Source organism: Panthera pardus, unplaced genomic scaffold, assembly GCF_024362965.1.
Source record: "Panthera pardus isolate Hobbes unplaced genomic scaffold, ASM2436296v1 HiC_scaffold_3, whole genome shotgun sequence".
Taxonomy (NCBI): Eukaryota; Metazoa; Chordata; class Mammalia; order Carnivora; family Felidae; genus Panthera; species Panthera pardus.
Genome location: NW_026526876.1, coordinates 53,675,990 through 53,702,699, shown reverse-complemented (window position 1 = coordinate 53,702,699; position 26,710 = coordinate 53,675,990). Strand labels below are relative to the sequence as shown.

General features: G+C 51.2%; 1 protein-coding gene across 5 annotated transcripts in view; it reads right to left on the bottom strand.

Annotated features, from left to right (window-relative positions):
* Nucleotides 1–25,096, bottom strand: part of TRPV3 (transient receptor potential cation channel subfamily V member 3) — a 36,590-nt gene extending 11,494 nt beyond the window's left edge. For 3 of the 5 annotated variants that reach the window (XR_008418557.1, XM_053892172.1, XM_053892173.1), the window contains exons 1-12: nt 24,888–25,096; nt 22,326–22,446; nt 15,831–15,935; nt 15,571–15,657; nt 14,455–14,609; nt 13,534–13,710; nt 8,628–8,768; nt 6,575–6,855; nt 4,291–4,467; nt 3,182–3,340; nt 2,403–2,504; nt 408–481 (exon numbers count right to left, since the gene is read on the bottom strand). Coding sequence is in view for 4 of the 5 variants with exons in the window: in XM_053892172.1 (XP_053748147.1) it covers nt 408–481; nt 2,403–2,504; nt 3,182–3,340; nt 4,291–4,467; nt 6,575–6,855; nt 8,628–8,768; nt 13,534–13,710; nt 14,455–14,609; nt 15,571–15,657; nt 15,831–15,935; nt 22,326–22,444 (1,577 nt within the window). In the remaining variant the exon portion in view is untranslated. The remainder of the gene's footprint in view (nt 1–407; nt 482–2,402; nt 2,505–3,181; nt 3,341–4,290; nt 4,468–6,574; nt 6,856–8,627; nt 8,769–13,533; nt 13,711–14,454; nt 14,610–15,570; nt 15,658–15,830; nt 15,936–22,325; nt 22,447–24,887) is intronic. The other 2 variants (XM_053892170.1, XM_053892171.1) reach the window with 2 other exon arrangements.
* Nucleotides 25,097–26,710: the final 1,614 nt, after the last annotated feature.

Sequence of the window (26,710 nt, the reverse complement as noted above, 5' to 3'; positions counted from 1 at the left end):
TTCCAGCCCTGATCTGCCGGAGTCCGACATGGTAACCTTGGACCCCCACACAACTAGAAGGAACTGGCCCAGACCATCCATCTCTTCATAAAGAAGTAAACAACACTACTAAGCCTCCTCCTGCCTTCTCTGCCCCATCTGCTGCCCAGGGCTCTATGTCAGGGTGAAGTCAGTCATCACTGCAGCCTGATGGTGGGCACTGTGGTAGGGTCTTCTGGTCCTCTCCATGGGCATCCATGGGCCTCTCTTACTAGAGGGGAGAAAGGAGGTCCCTGGCCACGAGACTATGGCAGGATGACTGAGACATGGTGACGTGGGAGGATGGTCATTCCAGAGGACACAGCACCCACAACACAGGACTTGAGCCCTGCCTGTGCGGTGCTGACCAATGGGATAGACCTACTTACAAGACAAAGTGAAACCAGGCATCAGAGAGAATGGACTGCAGATCTGAGGGTCTCAGCAGGAAGATCGCCATGCCCTGAGGCCAAAAAGGAAAGAAAAGTTGCACCCTCTTCATGCCTCTCACTGGAGGATCTGAGGAAGGCAGTGTCTCCCCAGGACTGAGACTCAGTGAGGGGGAGGGTGTGAAGGCCAAGCCGGAGCCCAAGTGAGGGATACGGAAGGGGATCTGTGCTGGCACGCAGAGGCAGCCCCAGGGTAAGCATGGCTGCACCCCCAAACTTCTCACACCTCTCACTACCCCCTTATCCCCACCCAGACTCTGCAAAGCAGTACAGCCACACAGCTCCCTGCCATTCTGCAAATGTGGCCCAGCTTCTAAAATCAACAACACAAGAAACAACGGGTACTGGCGAGGATGTGGACAAAAAGGAACCCTTGTGCACTGTTGGTGGAAATACAAGCTCGTGCAGCCACTGTGGAAGACAGCATGGAGGCTCCTCAAAAAGTTAAAAATAGAACTATCCTACAATCCAGTAATTGCGCTATTGGGTATTTACCCAAAAAATACAAAAACGCTAATTCAAAGGGATACGTGTACCTCAAAGTTTATTGCAGGATTATTTACAATCACCAAACTATGGAAGCAGCCCAAGTGTCCCATGATAGGTGGATGGATAAAGAAAATGCAAGATATATAGCTATATATCACAATGTGTATATATATATATATGTGTGTGTGTGTATATATATATATATATATATATATATATATATATATATATATAATGGAATATTATTCAGCCATAAAAAAGAATGAAATCTTGCCATTTGAAATGACATGGATGGAGCTAGAGAGTATTATGGTGAGCGAAATAAGTCAGTCAGAGAAAGACAAATACCATACGATTTCACTCACATGTGGAATTTAAGAAACAAAACAAATAAGCAAGGAGAAAAAAAAAAGAGACACACAAAGAGACAAACCAAGAAACAGACTCTTAACTACAGAGAACATACTGATGGTTACTAGAGGGGAGGTGAGTGGGAGAATGGGTGAAATAGGTGATGAAGATTAAGGAGTATACTTATACTGATGAGCACTGAGTAATGTACAGAATTGTTGAATCGCTATATTGTACACCTAAAACTAATAGAACACTATGTTAACTGCACTGAAATCAAAATTAAAAATTTAATTAAAAAAAAAAGACAAAAAAATTATACGGCCTTGCTTTGCCGCCTCTGAGCCTTTTTTGTATGCTGTTCCCCATGCCCACCCTGTAATGGCCTCCTCCCCAGTGTCCTCATGCCCAATCCTACCCTCGCACACTAAAGGCCATCTCTGCTTTCAAGCCTTCCCTCCCTCTCGTATCCCCAGATAAAAGTCATCTCTTTTCCTCTGAGCACTTGTCTGGACCCCACACAGGGCCCTTTTCGTAGCCTATTTTAAAGTGCAGATATTTATGTCTATCTGAAATCCCCTACAAGACTGTGAGCTCAAAGAGGACAAATTCCCTCCCTCCCTATCACCTCCCCCCAGGGCCCCACATACAGAAGGTGTTCAGCATGTATCTATTGATTCACTAGTTAGATGGATGGATTGATAAGTGATCAATTGATAAACAGATGGAAAGATGGAAAATGGATGAAGGATAGAAGGACAGTGGGGAGAAATGCTGTGAATTCAGATGAATGACAGGGTCAGTGACAGGTGACCGAATGTGTGGATGGAGGGACAGGAAGATGGGTCACTGAGTGGCTGGGAGGGTAGATAAATGGCTGATAGATGGGCAGGGGGGTGGAGAGGTGGAAAGTAGGTAGGACAGACCTGCTGATCTATTTATTCTCATTTTGTAACTAAGAATCCAAAGCTTAGAAAGGAAACGCCTCCCCAAAGCCGTTCAGTAGTAAGGCAGAGCAGGCTGGATCAAAGGCAGGCCTGCTGTCACTCTGCCTGCCTTTCAGGCAAGTCCAAACGGGCTCTGCGGCCCACTCACCTCTTTCACAGAAATGCACGTGGCCCAGATGAGCACGAACATCCTTCCCAAGAGCTGCAGCCACCCCATCTTGTGCGTCAGGGCCAAGGGGTGTGGGAGGGCCTGGGAGGAAGGGAAGGAATGGATGGGTGCAGAATGGGGAATGAGGAAGGCAGGGGTCATGCCAACTCTGGAGGGACCATGCACATACACATGCCTAACCCTCAAGTTGAGCCAGAGGCCAGCACGAAGCCTGATCTCTGTAGGGTGTGAGAGAAAGAAGGGCAGCTCCCTACCCCTGCCCCACTCACAGTGGGAGCCCGGAACTCTACAGTGAGGACACAATCCAGTCCATGTTAGCCCCTCACACCTCATGGCATTCGTTCGTTTCAGAACCCATCCGTATCCCGATACTCACAGCACAGGACACTCACAGCTGAAACTCTGGGCCCTGTGTAATGAATGGGAAACTGAGCCCCAGAGCGATGGGAAAGCTTGTTCAAAGTGACCTCCCCCTCCTCCCATTTCCTGTGGCCCTCACAGCAGAAACACCCAATCAGCTCTAGATTTAGATGGAGCCTGGGCAGGGTCTGGGTCTCCCAGCTCTCCAGATCTCCCCATAATAGCTAAGCACTGGAGACATATTCAGTTCCCTAGAAACTGTGAAGGATGACCCTTGGGGAATGCCATGCAAATGTCTTCGTCATTCTGGGCCTCAGTTTCCCCATCTGCACATGGGACTGCTCCCAGGTCTTGAAGCTCTGACCATCGCACCACCCTCCCTCCAGGCGCAAACGTACCTCCTCCTCCCGGGGGCGGTAGTAGGAAACGAGAGTCAAGGTGATGTTGTAGAAGAAATAAAAGCAGAAGGACAAGAAGAACATGTACTTGGCAAACTTCTTCCACTTCATATGCAGCAGCGTGTGCAGGGGCTCCAGGGTCAGCATCTCATGCCGGTTCTGGGGGTGGAACACCACTACCATTTTCAAAGGGCCTTCATTCCAGAGGGAGCTCTGAGTCAGCACCACCCCTGGCAGAAGGGCCAGTCATTGTGTCCCATGACTGGTTGGTCTGGGAATGTTGGGAAGGTAATTTCTGACTCTGTAGGCTCTTTCCCAGAGCCCCCAGGCAGCGGCCGAACCCCACAGGAGCCAGGTTTCCAGCAGGAGAACCTGCTGCTCAGTGGGAAGCAAGGGCTATGAGGGGGAAGGGCCATGACTGGGGTTATGGCCCCAACTTGGCCCCCTTCACTGTACGACCTTAGGAAAACCCCTGACCCTCCCAGGGCCTCAGTTTCCTCATCCATAAAGTTGATAGCAATCAAACTGCCCTACCTGTCAGGCTGCCATGAGGATTCCAGGGAGACCCCAGACAAAGCAGGCTCTGGGGAGCATGACTTTTGGTAACACGTGGAGGATGAAGATCCAGCCTGCTGCCTCACTTCCCCCAAAAGCCAAAAACCTCTCACTGCTGATCCTCTCTCTTCCCCTCCAGCTTTACAGATCTCCCCCCTCTTGCCTACTCCAGGAAGCCCTCCCTGATTGCTCCAGCTATGCCTTCCCAGAGGGTAAGGGGGTTTTTGGAACCATTAGGGAAGAGGGGGAGAAACAGGATAGATAAGATCAACACCAGTCATCCCACCCTCGCACCCCCACTCTCACACTGCCCAGGCCAAGATTCTGGGCCCAGGAGACCCCCACCACAAAAGTTTACAACCCAAGGTCAGCTGGGAACAGGCAAATACAGCACCTGCCCTACCCCTCCCCTTTCTGTGTCAACTCTGCCTGCTAAGGCAAAAGACTACAGACATGTCCAGCTAGTGGCATGGGTCTTCCCAGTGCCCCCTGAGCCCCCGGCCAGAGGCCAGCCTCCCGCCCCTACTCTTCCCCAGCCCTCCCAGGAGACCCACATCAATGTTGGTGTTGTAGACAATGATTTCCAGCACTGAGTTGTCTGTTGTAGTGTCCACGTTGGTGAGGTCATAGAGGGAGGACGACACAGGCCCATACGCCCAGTCAGTAAACTTCCTGGACAGACTCCGGAGTGGCTTCTCCTTGATCTCACGGCTAAGGATGTACTTCAAGATCTGGGGACAGGAAGAGAAACAGCAGTAGAGGAGGGCTGGGAAGATGCTCCCACCTGGATGGATTGAATCCTGCCCGTGCGTCTGCCACCAAGACCCCTGGGCTCAGCTTTATCTGTGGAATGGGTATGAAACTTGCTGCTCAGTCTGCTTCCAGGGACTGTGAATACCAGGGACGAAAGGTGTGGAGGCCCTTTGCACGATGCAGAAAGCTGCACAATCAGCTCGTAAATCCTCGTACCAGTTGGGGACCCCATTCAGTGAAGAGTCTGGGAATTGACAATTCTGAGAACTAATTTCTGTTTGACCCGGATGTGAGAAGATACTAGAAGTTTTTCTGGCTTCCCTATCCCTCAGTCAAGACCATGCCCATTGAGGCTCACTCGCTCACTGACTGTGGGCCAGATAAGGGGTGATACAAGAGTGCCAGCCTGGCAGAGAGGCCTCGGAAACCCACTCTCCAGGTAGTGATCCTCAAACCCCACTGCATGGTAGAGTCATGAGGAACACTCAACAATCCCTTACCACCAGCTGATTCGGTCCGAATCTCTGGAGGGGGGATGCAGAGATCTGTGTTTTGTAAAGCTCCATGGGCAGTTCCAAAGCGCAGGCAAAGTGGAGAGCCACTGCTCTCCAGCTCACTGCTTCCCAAGACAGGGGCCAGGGCTTCCTGGGGCACCAACCCAAGGCCCAGGAAGAGGGTCCTGCTGGGGAGAACAGCATCAGAGCCGTGATCTCACATATTCCCATGTCATCTCATATGGGAGCCTTGTCCCCACAGCCCAGGCAGAGAGCTCCCAGGGACAGGCAGGTCTCCCCATCCTGAGCCCCCAGCCTCGAAAAGCCTCAAGGAACAGGGTGTGTCTTAAGTGTCTCTGCACCCTCCACTCCTAGCATGGCGGCCACCTTGGGCATCGTCCAGAAAAGTTTTCCAAAAACACTGAATGAAGAAGAGAAGGGACCAGGAATGAGGGGGCCCCATCCCCAGGACTGGCCACAGGGGAGCACATTGTCCTCTAGAGAATCAAGGGGACATGGGGCCATGCTCCATGCGGACACAGCACTTGCCTCAGCGGCTGGCAGGGAGGGGGCCTCAGAGGAAGCTCCACTTGCAGCCCTAATCTGACTCTCCTCAAAGCCTCCCACAAACTGTGTCCCAGCTATGGGTAGGAGACAGTGGGGAGGGTGGGGACGCACACAATTCCTCCTCTGTCGAAGCCAATCTCCAACACCTCCTTCCCCCACAAGAGAATGAAAAGGTCCCTTGTGAGCCCCAGGCCTGACCACTGGGTCTAGACCCAAGGCCCTCGGGGCACCCACCTCCCTTGTCAGCTGCCCCGAGGCTGGCACAGCTGTGATTGTTCAACAGCCCCTGCACCCACCCAGTCCTCCCACAGCCTCCCGGGAGCCTCAGTTCCCTCCCAAGGATCAGACACCATGGAGGCTGAGGAGCAAGCTTCTCTGAGCCTTGCCCCCCACCAGAATCCTGACCTTGATCTCAGACCAGGCTGTGACTCCAGCCAGCCACAGAGATGGGAGCCCACCCCAGATCGATTCTTCACCAAGGCTAAGCCTTGAGTTCCTCAGCCACACCACCAGGGCACAAAGGGCCGCAAGCAGTCACACTCTCTGCTGGGGACTCGGCTCAGAGGTTCAACATGAGAGACTGAGGTCTCTCCAGATCCAGAGCAGCCATTCCAGGACTCCTATCCTCATGAGAGGCTGAAGGCCCAGAGGGTCAGGCCCAGCCTCCGCTTGGGTGCCTCGCCACCTGGGAATCCTCAGCCACAAAGCACATGAGGTATTGTGTCACTGTGGTCTTAAAGCTCCCTCACTCTGACCCCAGACAAAGGGTTCCAGAGCAGGGGATAGAAACAGAGTGTTAGGGACTGAAGTCCAGAGCAGGGGCCCCACACGCCGCACCTCAGTGGTCCTGTGTGGTCACTCACTCAGAACAAACCCAACTCAGGCCAAAATGCACTTCAAGACCTAAGGCCAAGATCTTCCCCAGGCCAAGGTGTAATCTGTGGAGTCCCCAGAAAGGCCCATGAGCTGGCAGAGTGGCAGTGAGCCTCCCCGCTCTCCTTCCTGCCCCCTCACCAGGCCCCACCTCGGCCTTGCCCATCTTGGCAGCCAGCTGCAGCGGCGTGAGGCCATCATTGTTGCACATGGTCTCCAGCTCCCAGGTGCCACTCCTCAGCAGGATCATGTCATACATGCGCTTCACAAAGTCATTCTGCGTCTTGAAGTCCTCAGCCACTGTCACCAGCGCGTGTAGGATGTTATTTCCCCGCGAGTCCTGCGAGGTGATGTCTGTCTGCTCGTTCTCCATCAGCAACTGCACAATCTCAGGCTGGTTGGTACATGCTGCCAGGGCCAGGGGTGTCTCTCCTGGAGGGTGGTAGGGGGAGCGCCAGAGCTCAGTTCCCTCTTAGACCAGAAGAGTGTTCCCCAAGCCCTAGGACTGAAGCCCATATCCTTAGCAGGACTGATCCCTCAGATTCCCTGTGACCTCTCCCCACACCTGCCCTGTATAGGGGAGGCTAAAGCTACATCACTTCTATAACCTAACTGGTCTCTCTTCTACCACTCTGGCCCTCCAACACTACCTTCAGCCTTCAGTACAGCAGCCAGATTGACCCTAGTAACACATGAGACTCACCTCACCCAAAATAAAAGCTCAGGTTAGAACAATAGCCCACAAGGCCCTACATGTTCTGACATCATCTTCTCTCTTACCCTCATAATTCCCCTCCAGGCACAACGACCTTCTTCCTTTTCCTAGAACATACCGGGCATTTTCCTACCTCAGGGCCTCTGCACAGGCCACCCGCTCTGCTGGTAGTGCTGTTTCTCAGTATCTACATTGTTCATTCCCTCACCTCCTCCAAATCTTTTGTGCAAGTGTCATCTTTTCAATTAATTACCCTAACCACACTATTTAAAATAGGAATCCACCTCCTTCCTGCTCTGGAACTCCCAATTCCCCTTCCCCTGCCTTACTTTTTATTTTTTCAATAGCACTTAGCATTTTCTAACATATTTTATGGTGTTCTTATTTATTATGTTTATTGTTGATGGTTTTCCTCCAGTGTAGAATATAAGTTCCATGAGGGTAGGGATCTTTGTTTTGTTCACTGATACATTTCCGACACCTAGAACACTGCCTGGTATATATAGTAAGTGATCAATAAATGCTTGTTAAAAAAAGAGAAGGCAGGTGACTCACACATGGTCACACAGCAAGCCTGGGATAGAACCAGGACTGGACAACAGGTCTCCTGCTGTTTTCTTTCCAATCTCCCTCCTGTTCCCTCTCTTCATCCCTCCTTACAGACATTTCCCAACACTGTCTCCAACGGGGTCTGATGCTGGGCAATGGACTGGACAAGACCCTGTCCTCCTGGCTGCTCAGACCCAGGCTGTCCTTATTGAAAAACCACTCAGAAGAGAAAATAGGCCAGAGGTTGTCAGTCAAGGGCTGGAGTGGGAAGACAGGTTGACAAAGTTGTGTGGGAAATTTTCGGGTGTGATGGAACTATTTATGTCCTGTCCTAATCGTGGTGGTGGTTACACAACTGTATGCATTTGTGGAGCTGAACAGAACGGTCCGTTAAAACTGTGAATTTCACTGTATCTAAAGGATATGTAATGATCTTTTCTTCACCCAGAGTTTCTTGACCCCAATTGCTTTTGGATTCTCTAACTTGTGAGTCAGGAAATTTTCCCCTCTTACTTTTGACTTCCTAGGTGCATTCCTGGAAGGCACTGGGCCCAGTGCCTGCATCAGCTCCTTACTACACGGGCAAATCATTCCCCTTCTGGGGACCTGTCTTTGCGCCTATAAAATAGGGCTTTGTCCCCCAAGTCTCGGTTCCCTACACAGGGCTGCTCAACTGGATGCCCAAGTGCCCTCTAAGATCACAGCTGACGCCCCCAGAATGCAGCTCTCCCATTCTCTCCCCACCTCTCCAGCCCCTCCCTCTCTGGTCCACCCTGGATGTCCGGTTCAGAAAGGTTTGCCCCTTGCGGCCTCCCCGGTCCCGGCTCTATACTGCTGGGCCTTGGACATGTTGAGCAGGCAGGGATCAGCAGTGGGGGCTCCAGGCCCTGTCCCCCAGCGCCGGTTGGGGCAGCCCGTGCCGGGCGGGGGCGGTACCCACCAAAGTAGAAGCCCTCGTGCTGGTACTTGGGGTTGAAGAAGACCCCCCTGGCGTGGGCGTTGACGTCGGCGCCAGCAGCGATGAGCAACGCAGTGACGTCTCCCTGCCGCCGCTCAATGGCGATGTTCAGTGCCGTCTGCCCTGCGGACAGGGTGGGGATGGGGGAGGGTCGCTCAGCGGCTGGGCCCTGGGTGACGCCTCCTCTGGGGCCTCCACACCCTCCACAGAGCCACAGCTAAACACTAGCTGCCTGTCTGGTCTTTGTCGCCCAGCTGTCAAGAATCCCAGCTTCATTCTTTGCTCCATTCATTCGCATGGACGCAAGGAATATTGATGGAGTGACTGTTCTGTGCTCCCGTGCCAGGCGCTGGGGACAGGGAAGTACATGGGGTGTGGTTTTGATTCTTTTCCTCGAGAAGCTCACGGTCTCACTGGGAATTAAGTGCTATGATACTGGGAGGGGCAAGGGCTGTGGTACCTAGAGCAGGAACTCTTAACATAGCCGGAGGGGGGCAGGGCCACGGTTCCCAGAAGTGACCTCTATGCTGAGACCGCTCAAGTTTATCAAGGCTGGGTGGGCTGGCTCAAGACTTCGTAGGCCAGGTTAAGAGGTTGGAACTTTATCCTGAGCACTGTGGGAAGTCATAAGGCATTGAAGCAGGCAAGTGACACGACCAGAGTTTGGGGTTTTCTACCTGTGTATTTTCCCATCACTCTGGGTGCAGAATTGGAGGATGCATTAGATTCAGCCCAGATTTGTGAGGAACTGTCGCTCCAGAGGAGAAAGAAATGCTGAGGCCCAAAGACCCTTAGGAGAAAGAGTCCTCAGCATGGCCTGAGGGAGTGATTGGGAGAGAAGGGGTGACTAGCCTAGGAGCTGGGAGAATGGTGCCCCAGGGACTGAGGAACAGAACAGGGGAGCAGTAGCAGGAAGGGGCTGGAGGGACCTTAACCCTGTTGGTGGAGGCTGTGGAGCCTCCAGATGGAAGGGACTGGAAGGCTGGGGGTGGGGAAGGGTCTCGGAATGCCCCACCAGAAACAGCATTTTCCAGAGAGAGGCCACCGTGCCATGCCATACACAAAATAAAGTCCTGGTGGATTAAAGAACTTGGCGTTTAAAAAAAATGGAAAGTTCATTTATAACTAATCTTTTGGCAGGGAAGACCTTCTTAAGCAAGTTATAAAATGCAGAAACAACCACAAAAGAAAAACAAACATGTTTGATAAGATAAAAACTAAAGCTTTCTGTATTTCAAAAGACATCTTAAAGAAGGTTAAAAGGCAACTGATAGGCTGGGGAAAATATCTGACATATAGAGACAGTATGTTTTTAAAAGTTTCTGATATATTAGCCAATAGACAAGCAACCTGATAGAAAACTGAGAAAAAAATTATTAACAAGCACCTCACAGAGAAGAAAATTCACAAGGCCAATGAAGAAAGTGAAACCTGTTTGGAATCACCGATAATCAAGAAAATGAAAGTTAGAATCTAACAAGTTAACACTTTTCCACTTTTCACCAGCCAGACTGGCAAAAACCCAAACCAAAACCAAACAAAAGGATAATTTCCAATATTAGTGAAGGGTGAGGGAAAGAGTATTTGGGGGAGAATAAAGCAGTACTTTTTGGAGGCAAATTTGGCAATTATCATTATACATTTCCTCGAACCCAGAAAATCCAAATCAAAGTATTTTCCTAGAAATGTGCACACTGAGCACAGGGTCATAGACAAGAATGTGCACTGTGAGATATTGGCGAGAATGCGGAAAAAGGGGAACACTTTTGCACTGCTGGTGGGGATGCAAACTGGGGCAGCCACTCTGGAAAACAGTATGGAGGTTCCTCAAAAAATTATAAATAGAGCTAACCCTATGACCCAGCAATTGCATTACTAGGTATTTATCTAAAGGATACAAAAATGCTGATTCGAAGGGGCACATATATTCCAATATTTATAGCAGTGCTATCAACAACAGCCAAATTATGGAAAGAGCCCAAATGTCTATTGACTGATGAATGGATCAAGAAGATGGGGTACATATATACAATAGAATATTACTAGGCTATCAAAAGAATGAAACCTTGCCATTCGCAACAATGTGGATGGAACTAGAGTGTATTATGCCAAGCAAAATAAGTCAGTCAGAGAAAGATAAATATCATTTGATTTCACTCATATGTGGAATTTAATAAACACAGCAGATGAACATAGGGAAAGGGAAGGAAAAATAAGATAAAAACAGAGAAGGAGGCAAACTGTAAATACACAAAACAAACTAAGGGTTGCTGGACGGGTGTTGGGTGGGGGTGGGGGATGGGTTGAATGGGTGATGGGCATTAAGGAGGGCACTTGTTGGGCTGAGCACTGGGTGTTATATGTAAGTGATTACTCACTGAATTTTCTCCTGAAATCATTATTACACTATATGTTAACTAACTTGAATTAAAAAAAAAAAAAAAAAGAATGTGCACTGTGCTATTGTCATCGTGAAAAATTAGAAAACATTCAGATAGCCATCAACAGGGGAATAGTGAAATTAGCCACAGGACAGCCATCCTCAGACTAAGCAGGTAAAAGGAGGCAGATGCTTCGGATTCTGTGTCTCCGTTTCTCTCTGCCCCTACCCGCCTCTTTCTCTCTCTCAAAAGTAGATATTAAAAAAAAATTTTTTTTTAAGTAGACAGACTTTCATACAGACTCATATTCTGAGATGGGAAGGTGTCTGAGGCATATAGTTAAAAAAAAAAAAAAGGCAAGTCGTAGAACAATGCAAACAGCACCATACTATTCTATGTTAAGGAGGTAAGTGAATAAATAAAACCATCTACTTCTATGTGCGCATAGACACATGTGTAGAAAGCCTAGGAAAGTCTTCCAAGTCTACACACCATAATAATCAGTTCTGGATTGGACCATAGGAAATAGGCAAAGGATTTTTTTTAACTTAATTTAAATATTTAAATGTTTGACAATGAAACTCTCTTCATGTGTTATTTATGTAATTAAAAATAGTTATGTTGAATCTCAACAATGGATATATAATGGTTCATTAAGCTAATATCTCAAATATATGGTTAAAACTTTTAATAATAAATGTTTTAACTACATAAATTGCCTTGGAAAAGGCACGTTTCTGAAGGCCTCTAATAAAATGCTAAAAATTATAATATTTTAAAAGTGGTCTTTGGATCGTCTTAGCAGCATATGGAGGAAATATTAGTTATCTTTGGATCCTCTTAGCAGCATATGGAGGAAACATTAGCCTCTGCCTGCCGGGGGAACTGAGACTCAGAAAGAAAAGCAAAGTAACATGCCCAGAGTGAGGAAAAAGAGGACACTGGTGGTGCTGGAGCCCCTTAGCCCCAGGCGGCAGGCAGCACCCAGGACTGAAGGAAAGGTGCCAGAAGATACCATCAGAGGGGAAAAAAATGGGGTGGGGTTGGTTTCTGGGAAGACAGAAATAAACGGCTCTTCCCACCATGCGGAGAGAGAGTGGGTGCTCACAGCCCCCAACAAGCCCACCAACAAAGAAGGAAGGGGTGAGGGGAGGCTGAGAAAGGACAGAAGTCAGGGGTTGCAGCTGGGACAGCAAAGCCTTAATACACTAATCTTCATTTATTCACCCATTCGAAAAGCATTTATTAAGGACATCTTATGTGAGACGCCAAGCATCCCAGGGAATCCACTATGGGCAAGATAGACCCCATCCCCACCCTCAAGGGGAACATGCTACTAGAAAAGGGAGTATGTAAGTCCCTGTAATGCTGACAGGAAGAAAGGGGGACAGAAGGGGACTGAAAGGGAGAAGAATCAGGACAGATAAGCCTGAGGCACTGGCCTAAACCTCCCTGGCTACAAGACTACTATCAACTCCCTGGTGGCAGGCTGAGAACATTTTATAGCTCATCCAGTTTCTCTCTTTGCTTTGGCCACCAGGGAGCTCAGTGTGCAGCTCAGCACTCAGTGGCAGCAGTCTTCCCTGGGTTTCCTCTCTTCTGATCAACAATGTGGAGTTTTCACAATCTTTGACTTTTTCCTGCATGTAACGAAAACCCTTTAGAGAGTCTGTAGTTTAAATAAATAAATGAATAAAAATTAAAATGACTTTCTCCCATGAGAAAAGTTGAGGGCCCGAGCTAGACCATCACCTGCAAAGAGCAATGGTTAGCGCCCCATGGCATATCAGCAGGATGGCATCCAGTAATTCCTGAGCCCAGCATCTCTGTACCTCATTAGACCCTAATGGGATGTGTACTGAATCCAAAAACTCCAGGGAGGACACATCTTACAGATTATTCACAACAGATTTGCTGGGCAGCGAAACACCATCTCAGATTTGATCTCCCTGCCCCTCTCCAGCCCATTTAAGAGAGAAACCACAACACTGAGACCCAAATGGGGTGGTTCATGGTAGCGATGACGACAGTTGCCATGTGTTGGCCTCACCCAGCTGTCTGACAGATTCTCTGGCCTTCTTTCCATTGCTCCAGTGTGTCGAACTCATTTCCATCTCAGGCTTTTGCCCTTGCCCTGCTCCAAATCTTTTGTCACCACGTAGACCGCAGGTCAAAGGTTACCTCCCCGCTTATCCACTCTGAAGTTGCCTGTCCCCAGTCACTTTTGATCCAATTACCTTCTTCTATTTTATTTTCATAGCATTTTCCATCTAAAATTACCTTATTTGGAGCATTGGCCTACATCTGTCTTGTTCACCACTGTACCCTGGTGCCAAAGGCAATGCCTGGCATGTGGTCTGTGCTCAAAGCTATCTGCAGAACAAAGGAACAGAGGCGTGCTTGCTATGTGGTGCTAATGCTAAGTGCTTTCTGCGGTGACAGCAGTGTCCCTGCGTGGCCTGGCTCCCACCGGACCCTCTGCAATCCCTGTCTGCACGGCAGCATACCTTCGTAGGCCTCCTCTGTGTATGCAGCGTTGATGAACCTGTCCAGGATGTCGTTCTCTTCAGCAAAAGCCAGCAGGATCCGCACGATCTCCTTGGTGTTGGGGTTGATGTTTAACAAGGCCTTCATCAGGCAGGTCTTCCCCGTGTCAGAGGCCGTCAGCTTGTGCATAAGGAAGTCTGCAGGGAGGGAAACAGAATGAGCTGCAGGAGGGGCCTGTCTGCTCCTGGTGGGGTTGGGGGGGGGTGGGCAGGGTGTGGGGGCTGCAGGCTCAAACCTCTAGACCCTGCTCCAGGCCCTCCCCTGCTGCACACTCCCCTCCTCCCTCTCCAGCTACTCCTCCCCCAAGGCCCCGGAGAGCCTTATCTGAGGCCTTTTGCTCTTTGCTTTCTGTACCCTCTCCCTTATAGGGGACAACCTCACCCACTGCGTGGCTTTCCACTGTCCACTTCAGTGCTGACACCCTGAAATCTCCAGCCTGCCTCCTCCTGGTAGCCTACAAATAAAGCTCATCACCTCCCCCTAACAAGCTACTCCCCAAGCTAACAGCTTGGGCCCCACCATCCACCAAGTCACCAATGGCACCACCCTAGACTCCTCCCTTTCTCTCGCCCTCCTTGTCCTTGAGTCCAGCCAATTCCACTGCTGAAGAGCTGGTCACCTTCCCCCACTCAGATGCTGCGGTCCCCACCTCGCCTGAATAGCTTCCTTCCCATCTGCCATGCAGGAGCCAGACCACGACCTTTACCTGTTTAAGCCCTTTCATGGCTCCCCATTGCCCCAGAGTCAGGTTTAAAGTCCCCAGCCCAGCATTCTGGGCTCCTCACACGCCCTCCTCACGGGCTGTCATGGGGGAAGGTTGACAGCAGGAAGCATGCAGGGCCCCCAGCCCTGTACCGTCTCTGCCGGAGCCAGGCACTGACCAGCCACTTCCAGGCCACGACGTCGCTTGCAAAGCTCCTGCAACTCCACCAGCAGCTCCAGCAGCTCCTCCACGCTGCCCTCTGACACGGCTGCAAAGATGCGCTTCTTCAGCCGCCTCTTTTTTCGCCTCTGCTCTTCCTTGGCCAGGTTTGCACTGAGGCCAGAAAGTGTTTCCAACTCACCACACATGCACCCCCACCCCCACTCACGCCCCTTCCCCCACCAGAGCCACGATGCCTGCAGGGTGCTGCAAAGCCCAGAACCCCCTCCATTAGTGCTCCGGGCCCCTGGGATCCGTGTCGCCCTATGCAGGCTTCCCTCCTAATCCAAATGCAATCACATTTTTTCAGAATATACGCTTGGGGGCTCCCGGGTGGCTCAGTTGGTTAAATATCTGACACTTGATTTGGGCTCAGTCATGATCTCACGGTTCATGGGATGGAGCCCTGCATCCAGCTCTGCACTGACGGTGTGGTACCTGCTTCAGATTCTGTGTCTCCCTCTCTCTCTGCCCCTCCCCCACACACTCTCTATTTCTCTCTCTCTCTCAAAATAAGTAAGCTTTTAAATACACACACACACACACACACACACACACACACACACATATTTAGATACACATAGTAAAGGTGATTAGGAAGAACTATTAATGGTGATTACCTAAAAAAGTATGAGAGTAGAGGAAGGAAAATCCCACTTTCATCTTTTGTGGTGTCTGAATTGTTTAAATCTATCTCTCTGGGCCCCCATACTCCGAATAGGCAACCATGGTAACGCACATTCTTTTGTTTGTGTGTGTTCTTGCGGAAATGCATATGATGTTTCATGGTTTATATGCATATATTTTTAAGTTACGTAGACGGGATTGTGTTAAAGTTCTCATTCTGCTTCATACTGTGGCTTGAATTCTTCACAATGAATGGGTAATACTTTTTATAGTTTATAAAATGTAGTACTCCCCTCCCCCCACAAAAATGCCTACATGCCACAGCCATAGGCCCAGACATTCGTCCCAGCCCCCGGGAAGGGAGGCTTCTTTCTCCTGGGTCCTGGTGCCCATGTCCCTGACACCCACCTGGTGGACACCGTGGGATGAGAGGAAGGGCCAGGCTCACCTGGGACTGTTGGGATTGGACGGCGTCTCTGTCACGTCGTCCTGAGGGGACTGCGGAGAGTCCATGTCATCACAGTTGCCAGAGAGGCTGGAGGGTGGGGGAAAGGAAGAGGGACACAGGAGTTTAAAACTGGACAATGGTAGCATGCCGCAACCGGGCCTGGCCACGTGGCCCAGAATGAGTCACCGCCCCCGCCCCCTGGAACTCAGGGCTGGGTTGGCAGGGGGTGGGGACGGCCGGGCAGGGGGGCCGGGACTCACCACTGCCGGATGTTGGAGTCCATAGGCTTGGAGAAGACGGGGGGAGAGGTCTTGGAGACTGTGGGGTTGGGATCAAACCCTTCTATCTCCAGGAAGAAGTGTGCACTGTGGGGACACCCAAGCAAGGCCATCAGAGCTGGGGCAGAGATTGTCCACCTGTGTGTCCTGCAACCCTGCTTCCAAGAGTGCCCAGCCACACAGAGCACTCGCTCTCAGCCGGCTCTGTGCTGGACCCCGTCCCTCGTGGCCTCACTCTTCCCTCACAGCAGCCCTTGAGGATGGGTACCATCCCAATCATCTACATTCCACAGGGGGCCTGAGGAGGCTCTGAGGTCAAGCGACTTGCCCAAGCTCACACAGCAGGCAGGCAGCAGAGCCAAGATTCAAAGCTGGGTTTGGGTGACTCTTGTCACTAAAAATACTGAGTAGATGAACACAGGGGTCTCAACCGGGGTGGCCTAACATCTTAGGGGACTTGCCTGTCTGCAGGTGCAAAGGACCCACCAGCGATGGTGAACGTGGCAACAAGAACCACAATTTCCCATCATGCCCCCCAACTGCCCCTCTGGCCTCAGATCTGAAGAGCCCTGCCAGGGAGAGGTCCCTAGATGCTGACATCTACAAGGGCCTTTCCTGGTTGCCAGGGCACAGTCCCCACCCCCACATTCAACCCCCTTTGACCACCTCTCATATTGTTTTGTTGGCACAGAAAATAGATCTAGAGCAGTGAGTGGATATAAAAATTCCGGGTATAGGGCTAAGAACCCCTTGTGGAGAAGGAAAACTCAGGAAAGCACTTTGGACAGTGGAGGCAAGGAGCAGTAGAGGGGCAAGTGAAGAGCATGCTTTCCCCCAGGGCCGGAAGAGAGACTTGGGCGCAGGGTCTGTGACCTGGATAAGCCCCAAGGAAAGGGACAGACTTACTGCCCCATGAGAGGCAAGACACAGACCTAAGATAGGACTCCCCAACCAGACATAGACCGGCCTCACCTTTAGACACGCCCACAAACACAGACACGCCCACTCTCGGAACCCACAGTCACACACTCAGGGACAAGCCTTCTCATGACATCCAGAGTAGTGAGGATCAGGCTGGCGGTCAGTTGTTGCAATACTCCCCACGCCGTGGCTGCTGCAGCACACCTGCCGGCTCGGTGACCTCACCTGGGAACGATGGCCTTCTGCCACCTGGCCTCTCTCCTCAGTGCCTTTGCTGCCTGCCTCTTTCAGGCCCAGAAGGATCAACACACTCCCTCCTTTTCTCACAAGACCACAGAAGAGCTCCCAAGGTATGATTCCAGCCATATCAAGTTCAGAAGGAAGGGCATCAGGGAAGGGATCATGGCCCCATTCTACAGATGAGGGAACTGAGGCTCAGGCTGGAGCAGCAGCTCATCCATAGTCACCCCACCAGGCTGGAAGCCAAGTTGGTCAGAGAACCTGACTCCTGATTCCAGCCTCAAAGTTTATACCAGTATCCATACTGCTCTCCCCTCAGCCCTCTGGATCTTCCAGCCAAAGCAGCTCTAGGGATTAGCTGCAGGTGGAAACTGCCCAACATAGGCACTTCCCAGGATGGGGCAGACAGGAGGGAGACTTGGGTCTTGCCTGGGGAATTCCTCTCCTCTCCAGGTACACACAAACCTGGAAGTCTCAGAACAAATCCAGTACTTGGGTGGGGACAGAAATGCGGTGGGAGACAGGGCTGGCTAGCACATTGGGCCTCACCCTCCTATCTTCTGCCCATCAGAGGAACGTTCTGATCTGACCTGAAATCAAATCCTTCTTCCAAAAGAGAAGTAAACCCCTGATGGGGAGCCCAAAATCTGGGTTCTAGTCTGCCTCGGTCTCTGCTTCTACCTCCTGTATGCCCCCAGGATGGAGAATAGTTGGGCCAGATAATCCCTAAGGCCTGGACTCTGGAGCCAGGACAGCTCTAAAATCATCCACGAATGGACTGTGCAGCTGAAGTGGGCATCAGAGGTCATCCAGTCTGATCACCACTCTTGGCATCCCTGGAGTGCCCCAGAAATGCCACCCTAAAGCTGTCCCTGCTTGCCTGGGCTCCTCAGTAGTGCATCTACTCAATAAACATTTATTGAGCACCCACAGTGTATCAGGCACTGTTCTAGGAGCTGGAGATTAAATGGTGCACAAATGGGCAAAGATCGCTCTGAAGAGCTACCGTTCTAGTGAATCGGTCAGAACTGGCCCCACGGATCGGACCAGGGCATAGCACAATGCGGCCATTTCTTTTCCTGCTCCAGACAACACACTGACCTTCAGCTGTAAGATCCTCAGTGGAAGGAACTATAACTGCAATGTCCTTGATTCTCCAGAACCCAGCACTAGCTTTGACACTCAGAAGACTTAACAGAGGAGCAGAACATGGACAGGTAACGTATGAAAGATAAATGCGAGGAAGGAAAAATGGCTGGTCAGATAGATGGACAGATTAGTTGGATGGGTGAATAAGGTGGATAGATGAGTAGATGGTGCACGAATGCATGAATACATGGAAGGCTAGATGAATGGATACATGGATGGCTGAGGAATGAGTACTTGGGTGGGCAGATCAGTGGGTAGATGCAGAGACTGGTAGACTGGCCCAATAAGCAGGTAGGATTAAACTTTAAACTTTAAATGTTGGGAGGTTGCATCCCTCAAGTGACTCCTGTTGGGCTCTCATTGCCCAAAGCTTTCTTCTCTTTTTCTCGGTCTTGCACATGAAGCTAAGGAAGGGTCCCCTGCCTCTCCTCTACCTCTCCTCCTTCTCAGGGCCTCCTCCCAGAGTCCAAAGGGGCCTCAAGGATGGAGCAGAAAATCAGATCATGACAGCATCTCTCTACTCCAGGCCTGGAAAACAAGGCCCCCAGGGAGGGGAAGAAATATTTCCTTATCTTACTGTGAAGTGTCCTCCCTCATGCCGAGGAACTGTGCTAAGCCACCAGGACACTTAATCATCAACTTACCCCCTCTGTCTCTTGTTGTCTCACCTGCTCCTTCACTGACTCACCCACTTACTTAAAAACTACTAGGGGCGCCTGGGTGGCTCAGTCGGTTACGTGGCCATCTTTGGCTCAGGTCATGATCTCACGGTTCGTGAGTTCGAGCCCCACATCGGGCTCTGTGCTGACAGCTCAGAACCTGGAGCTGCTTTGATTCTGTGTCTCCTTCTCTCTCTGCCCCTCTGCCTCTGGAGCTGTGTCTGTGTCTCTGTCTCTCTCTCTCAAAAATAAATAAACATTAAAACAAATTAAAAAAAAAAACTACTAATATGCTCAGTGTAGGAAACCTGGGGAGCAGGGAAGGAAGAGATGACCCTTCTATGGATCCTGTCCTCAGAGATTTCAACCAAAGCTAGGACATCATCCCAATAGGCACCTCAGTCTCTTTAGAGAGGAGCTGGGCTATGGGATCTCAGGGGAAGAGAAGGTTCTTCAGTTGAGGGCAGGGACAAGAATGGGCTTTGTGCTCTGTCACTGTGGGACTTGCTCTGGATCTTGGAGCAGATCTGTGGCTTAGAAAAATCCCCAGAAGCAGAGAGCACAACATGAGAAAAGCTTCCATGGCAGGAAGGCAAGGACTATGTCTGAGGAAGGAAGTCTTTGGTGGCAGGGAACAAAAGTGTTGAGAGCTGGGCTGCAAAGATTATTGACTGTGAGCAAGGACCCAATTCCTGGGATGGGGAGCTGCTAGATCATGAGGGCCATCCCACACCTGCCCTATTTGCCACTGCACATGCCACATCTCACCTGCCATCATGACAGATGGTGAAGTCTTGGCCATGTGCCATCCTAGCTCCTAATATGCAGCATATGCTGTTTGTTTGTTCCTACCTTTGATCCAGACCAGAGGGCACCACAAGTATGTTGTTAACTCAGGTGAGCATACAGCTCTGCACCATGTCTCCTGCATTTCTGTCCCTTTTGAAGATAATGAACTGCCCCTGAGCTGGGAAGGAGCCTGTGTGGCCAACCACTTTGTCCCAAGAAATGCCCAAGGGCCCTGGTCTCCAAAAGACCCGTTCCTCCATACCCTTCAACAGCCTGGGCCTCTATCCCAGGGTGTCACCTTGCCCAGGATTCAGTAAGGAGGCCATAGTGGTAGCTGTTCATGAGAAATAGCATGATGGTTGAGGAAAAGCTCCAGGTCCAAAAAAATTTCTCCCCACCTAGACCTCTTGGTGTCTTCAATCCCACCATTAGTACAGATTCACTTACTAATCAAACTGGCCTTCTTTATTTACATAGAATTTTTATTTTTCTTTCTAGGCTGAGTCTTATACTCAGTTTTGAGGGAGATGCTCAAACCTTTGGGGTATGGGGGGAAATAGGCACATGAGGGCCCTCAAAGAGCTCTTGGGAAGAAGGGGCTACCATTTCAGGAGACAACAGCCACACCTCACACCCAGGCCTTTGGCTTTTGAGGCCATAGGTAGAGCTGAGTCTACAGCTAAGTCATGAACAGGGATAGGCTCAGAAAAGGCAGTTTGGCTGTGGAAAGATCCTGGGATTTTCCTGAAACCCTGTCTGAAATCCTTCCCTGAGGTCCAAACCTCCCCTAGGAATGTGAGAGGGGGAAAGGGAAAGAGGCAGGAGGGTGGTATTTGGTGGCTTAGCTCAGGGATACCTCCGCCCTTACCTAGACAAGCAAGCCCACCCAGGTCCAGGCTGTCCCCACAGTCCCGCCAATACCTGTCTGAACTCAGTGTCCACTCAGTTTTCTCTCCTACAGTCCAGGATGGAGCCTCCACCTGGATGTCCCTCGGACACTTCTCAGCCAAAATTCACATCTGAATTTGGCTTGTCTCTCCTCATCTTGCTCTTTCTCCTGACATGAGCATGTCAGAGATGGCCCCATCATCCCTGCAGGTCCCCCCACCAGATGAAGGGGATGTCTCTTGGTCCTCCTTGTCCCCGACTTCTTATAGCTGATCCTGCAGACCCCATGATCCTGATACCTTTCTGACCCGACCCCCTCTTCTCCATCCCTGATCACCCAGGTTCAGACCTCACCACCTGTCACTCAGGCTTCCCAAGAGCTTTGTCATCTCCCTGCTCCCAGCCTCTCCTCCAAACCATCATCCACACAGATCACCCAGAGTATCGTTTCCAAAATGAAAATCTCACCATGCCCTCCCTCTCACACAAAATCCCTTTAGGCTCCCCACCGCCCTCAGGTTTGTCTAAATTTCTTAACCAATCCCCAAGACCCAGCTCCAATGAGACTCATGTTCCCCAAAATTCCTCCACCCACAAAGCACTTCAGCTATACAGTCCCTCACTGGTCTCCGCCCCTAGCCTCTTTCTGGGATGCTCTTTCCTTTCTTCTCCACCTGCCATCACCCATTTCAAACCACTTCATCCAGGAAGTGCCCTGAGACTTTCCACAGGATCAGAACGACCCACCCCTTCTCAGACCCCATCCTGCCTGGTTGTCAGGACACTTCCCACATTCTTCTGGGTGCCTTTCTCACCAGACTATGAGCAGGGATGGCATTCTTTCTGTCTCCCCAGCCTGGGCCCTGGTGCATAAAAAACTTCAGTGATTATTACTCAAAACAACAGACAAAAAGGAAAGCACCAACTTCACATCTGGCCCAAGAGGGGGCCTGGGATGGACACAGAGGAGGCAGGATGAATGAGCTGAACTAGACCTGGAGCTCACCGGCGTCTAGTGAAAGCACAGCTTGTGGGGAGGAGGGCCATTCGGGCTTGAGGGGCACCAAATCAGCTGAGGGTGTGGGGGACTGCCATGGAGGCATCTCAGGGGCCAGGGATGACCCTGGAGAAGTACTTTTCTTGCTCCTGCTTCTTCCACATCCCCATCTGGGAAGTAGTCATAGCCATCCCAGCCCCATCCGGTTCCCAGGGGTTCTTTGGAATAATAATAACAATGACAATGATGAAGATGAATCTCCAAGTAACAAAAACACTATCAACACTAGCATGTGCAGGGCACTGACTATGTGCCAGGCACAGAGCATTATGCCAACAACCTCAATTAACCATCATCCTATGAGCTGGTGCCTTTGCTGGTGTCCCCATTACACAGGTGGCATTAAAGGGCTTGAATAAGCTGTGGCTCAGCACCCACTGGACAGGAAAGTAGTTGGTGTATGTAAAAAAAGTACCCACTTGGGGGCCCAGACTACCTGAAATTTCCATGTGCTTTCTTGCTCCTTGTTTCAAGGATGGCTCCAGAAATCCCTTGCTTCACCCAGAAGCCTTCCTGAATATTTCTGCATCAGTGCCTCTGATACCTCCAGGGAGACCTCCCTGATTATTCTGGTTGTACTGACTTCCCCAGCTCAGCCCCCTGAGTATGCAGTGCTATTTCCCCACCCTCCCCCCATTTATACCTAGTTGGACACCAAGTCACCCCAGATGAACTGAGAGTCTTAGGTCTACCCCAGGCAAGTGATCCCTGAGGATGGACACCAGGATCCTTCCTGTGCCTTTACAACACAGTGACCAAGCCCTCCAGCCCTACCTCTTCTTGGTTGGCGTAATCTCTGCTGACCTCTTCTCCTGCAGGATGGCAGGGTTCCCACTGGGGACAGCAGCTCTTCTGCCCATGAGGGGCACCATTTCCTTAGTGTGGACATTCATGACTGGAACACAATCACAGGACAGATGCTTAGGTTGAGTAGGCATGGAGGAGCTTCAGGGGGCTTCAGACCCCCATGTGTCACCATGTGGCCCCTGATCATACCCCAGGATAAGGATCTCACTCTCCACCTTCCCAGGCTGCCAACTCTTCCCAGGGACAGGGAGATTGTCCCCACAATTTCTCCTGCTCCCTACTCCAGCATCCCTGCTCCTGTGCAGCCTAGGAGAGCCCAACAGAGCTTCTAGGTAGAGACCACCATGCCCTTAGCTTCTCTCAAGACATCATCTCCAGCCACCAATATTCAGGTGGACTCCCAAGAATTAGCTCTGCTTTTTCTAATGTCCTTATCAGATTTTGTGTTCAGAGCTATCCTCAACAGAATAAGACTATCACATCCTTTACTCCAGACACTATGCTCATAGTAATACAGCCTCCAGCCTCTCTGGTGTTTTGGATTTCTTAGCACCCTGGTAGTCTCTGCAGCTAACACACTGATTATCTTTGTGTCATCCACCCAGAGCTGAGTGCAACCGGCCTTGTAGCTATCTGTCCATTGGACTCCCTTCTCACCTGAAGGGAGCAGTGGAGCCCCCTCCCCAATGCAGAGGAGGCAGCCCCTCAGTCTTGAACTGTTTTACTGATGTTCATACTGATGGAGCTGGATGCCATGTTGGCATCCCTCTGAGGGATATGCTAAAGAGAGGGACTGACGTGTCTTTTGAGGACACTAAGGGGACCTTAGAGGTTTCTCTGTATAGGAAAGCCTGAATAAAGACCAGGGCTCAAGAAAGTTAGCAAGTGGCAAGAAGCTGGTGTGGTTGCAGAACCTGGGGAGTTCATGGGGACCACTGGCAGGGAAAGGCTCAGAAGTAGGTGGGGCCATGTTGTATGGGCCTGGAACATCAGTCAGGAGCTGCAGCTGGTCCCAAGGGCAGTGGGGCATGGGAGGGCCCTGGGTTACATAGGAGACAGCCATTTTAGAGGAAGGTGGAGTGGAGGATGGAGGAGACCAGGCCATGGGGCTGGGAGGAGGCTGCCGTGGAGGCCATTGGCATGGGTAAGCGTAGGCTGGCCATGTAGGATGAGATGGACAGGGCAAAGGGTTGTGTGGACAGGAGGTGACTGTACAGTAGATGGGGGGTCATTCTCAACTTGAACAGCCCCCAGAGAACTCCCTCAGAGTCATGGAGGTGGGGGCAGAGGACAAATTTCTATAGGAAGAGTCCAGGTGGGTGGGATGGAGCCAGGGCCACTGGTAACCTTGGTCCAAATAGGAAAAGTTCCTGGAAAAAGTGTCCGGAGCAGTTTGCCATCAGACCGCAGTGAGGTTGGGAAATGGGTCAGGCGTCCTCCCCCAAAATTAGCAGCCCTGGGAAAGGAGGAGTTATCCAGGGGAGGGCTTTGGTGTTGGAATGCAGGTACCTTGGGGCAAGGACCTTTGAAGAGGGGCCTTAAGGCCAGGTGGGTGGAGTATCCTACTGAGAGAGAATCATGATCATGTGAGTCCCTGACTATATCCACAGTTACAGGATGAGGCTGGGTGGCCTTTACCACCTTCCTCAGCCCACAGTGGCTTATGGCCAGATACGGCTAAAAGGTTGAGCTAAACCAAGAGTGAAGGAGAGGGATGCAGGGCATGTCTCTTACCCCTCTCTGGGCCTCTGTTTTCTCTTCTGATAAATGGACTGAATGGACCCAAGGACCCTATGGCTCTCACCTATGACAGCTGGCTGCTCCCTCCTCCCTGCCCTGGGCCCATGAGTTGGGGCAATTCTGGGAAGGTGGGCAGGAGAGGGTCAAGAAAACTCTGGTCTGAAGCTATAATTAGCAGTGATAATTAACTCCCTGAGTCACCCCACAAACCCTGCATTCTCACCTGTGGGACTCTCTCGCTGCCTTGCCCTCGCTGTCTCTGGGATTGGGCTTCCTCACCTGGGAAGTGCCTCCCAAGTCCTGATACTGACTGGAATGGCCTTCCCTGGAAGACAGACCAGGCCTGGGGGCCACGGGGAGCCCCTGCAGCTGCTGGCTCAGCACCTGTGAGTTGCATGGGCCTTGTCTCTCTCAAGCTCTGGGCTACCTCATCTCATCCTTACCCCCTTACACTCCTGCCCCAGAGAGCCACATCCCTGGGGCCTGCTGGTGGGGACAAGAACCTCACTTCTGCCCCTTGGAGGGTGTGAGCCCTTCCCCCTCTTCAAGATCTCCAAACCTCAGGGAAGTTTCCTGGGTCCATCAGAACCTGTGCTCTGGCACACTCCCTGGGCCAAGAGCTCACGTCTAACTTTGTTTCTCCTGCTAGAGATCCAAGCTTCTTCCCAACCCCTCCCCCAAGGCCTATCAGCAAAGGGTGGATGTGACCTAAAGGACCCCTTAGGTCTTTGCCCTAGGGTCCCCTAGGACCTTGGAGGGCACTGGTTGCCATGTGTGGTGAGGACTCACCTGGTAAGGTCCGGGTGGTGGTGGCTGCCCTTGCTCTGAGATCACCGCATGTCCCAGGCCCAAGGACCCCCAGAGGGACTATGGCTGAGGCGGCGGGAGGCTCTCATCATAGGCAGGGAGATGGCTGAAATGAGGCGTCGGAGGCAGAACTGGCTGGGCCACCTGCCCTAGGCGCCAAGCAGGCCACACCCACCAGCCATAGCTGCAGCGCCCGCCCACCCACATGCCTTGCCTGAGTCACCCCCACACCCACACAGCAGCCCAACCTGGAAGAAGGCAGGGGAGGCAGCAGGTGCCAAGGCTGAAGTTCTGGACCCAACTCTTTTCTCTCTTGTATTTGATGTATCATGAGCCTCAGTTTCCACAACTGAGAAATGGGAATTATAATACCTACTTCCCATGGATGCTGTGAAGAGTCAAAGAGATCATGCTGGTGAGAGAGCCTAATGAATGGTCAAGTGCTCTGCCCTGAGCTCTGGGAGGAAAGGCCACAGCCAAGCACTGGCCTGGTTGATCCAAAGGTGGCCAGCCCCGAGACTTGGTATCTGTCCGTCAAAGTCTGGGATCAGACCTTTCCAAAGACAAAGGAAGTCTCCCACTCAAAGCTTACAACCAGATATTATGTACTTCAGACCTTGGGGCCAGACAGCCTCACCCCTTTCTGGCTATATGACCTTGAGCCAGTCATTCCTCCCGTTTCCCACCTGTGAAATGTGCATAATAAATCCACCTTGCAGAATTACTTGAGAAAACACACAGAAAGGACTTGAACAAGGCCCAGAGCACAGAAAGGACTCAAGAAACAGTAACAGCTATTAATTCATATTGGCTTTATCATCCCAGTTGATTCTCCTGGACCACCTGGGCCACCTGCCAAGAGGCCAGACCATGGGGAAGACTCTGCCCCCCTCCTCACCCAGGCTGCAGCTGTGAAGGGGGTGGAGCTAAGGCTGGGGCAGCCATGCCTGTCTCTTGTCACTCAGGAATTGCATACCTGTTCCCGCTGGCAAGACAGGACTGGGAGGGAACAGGAAGTGTTGCCGACAGGGATGTAGCACCCATGACTGATGCAGCAGGGATTTTCCCAACTGTCATCTGGGGCAAGTCCCTCTGGCTCTCATCACCACAAATGGCCAGGCCTAGAGAGAGGCAGGAAGCAGGCTCAGGCTTCTGACCATGGGGCAGCAGGACCTGTGGCCGGTAAGGGGCAGGAAATCTGGCTTTGGGGCCAAGAGGCTTTAGTGTGGGTGAAGTAGGGTCCCCGCTCTTGCAGTTTGACATCAAGGGGGGCCCGGTTCCCACAAACATTGCCTGAAACTCCTTCATGAAAGCCTGATCTTGGATCAATCATCGTCTTCCCTCTAAGATTCAATTAATTGCCCCTCTGACTAGCCCCTTGTCCCTTTTAGCTTGCTTCTCACTGCCTCAGAACCCTAGGGGTGAAGCTGTTGCCAAATTTCTATGTTTACATTTTGCCTGGTGTTAGCACTTTTTCTCAAATACCAGGCTAGAGCTGCTCTAAAAGGCCCCTGTCCTCCACCCAAATACACTTACTCTGCCCAGCAAGGAGTAAGGGGAGCCTCCGCTGCTGTGCATGGAGCAGGGAGCAGGTCAACGACAGAGTCAGAGCCACTACCCCCCACCCTCCTACCCCAGATACAAGGAAACAGCAGCTCCTGCCATCTGAGCTGGTTTGCATTCAATCCCGTTTAAACCAACACATTGTGAGAGCCCACAGTAGGAGATAAGGCAGGGAAACAGGGGCCAGTGTAGGATTCAGAACTGGAGAAAGCAGTCTCCACCCTCAAGAAACTGTGGGCCAC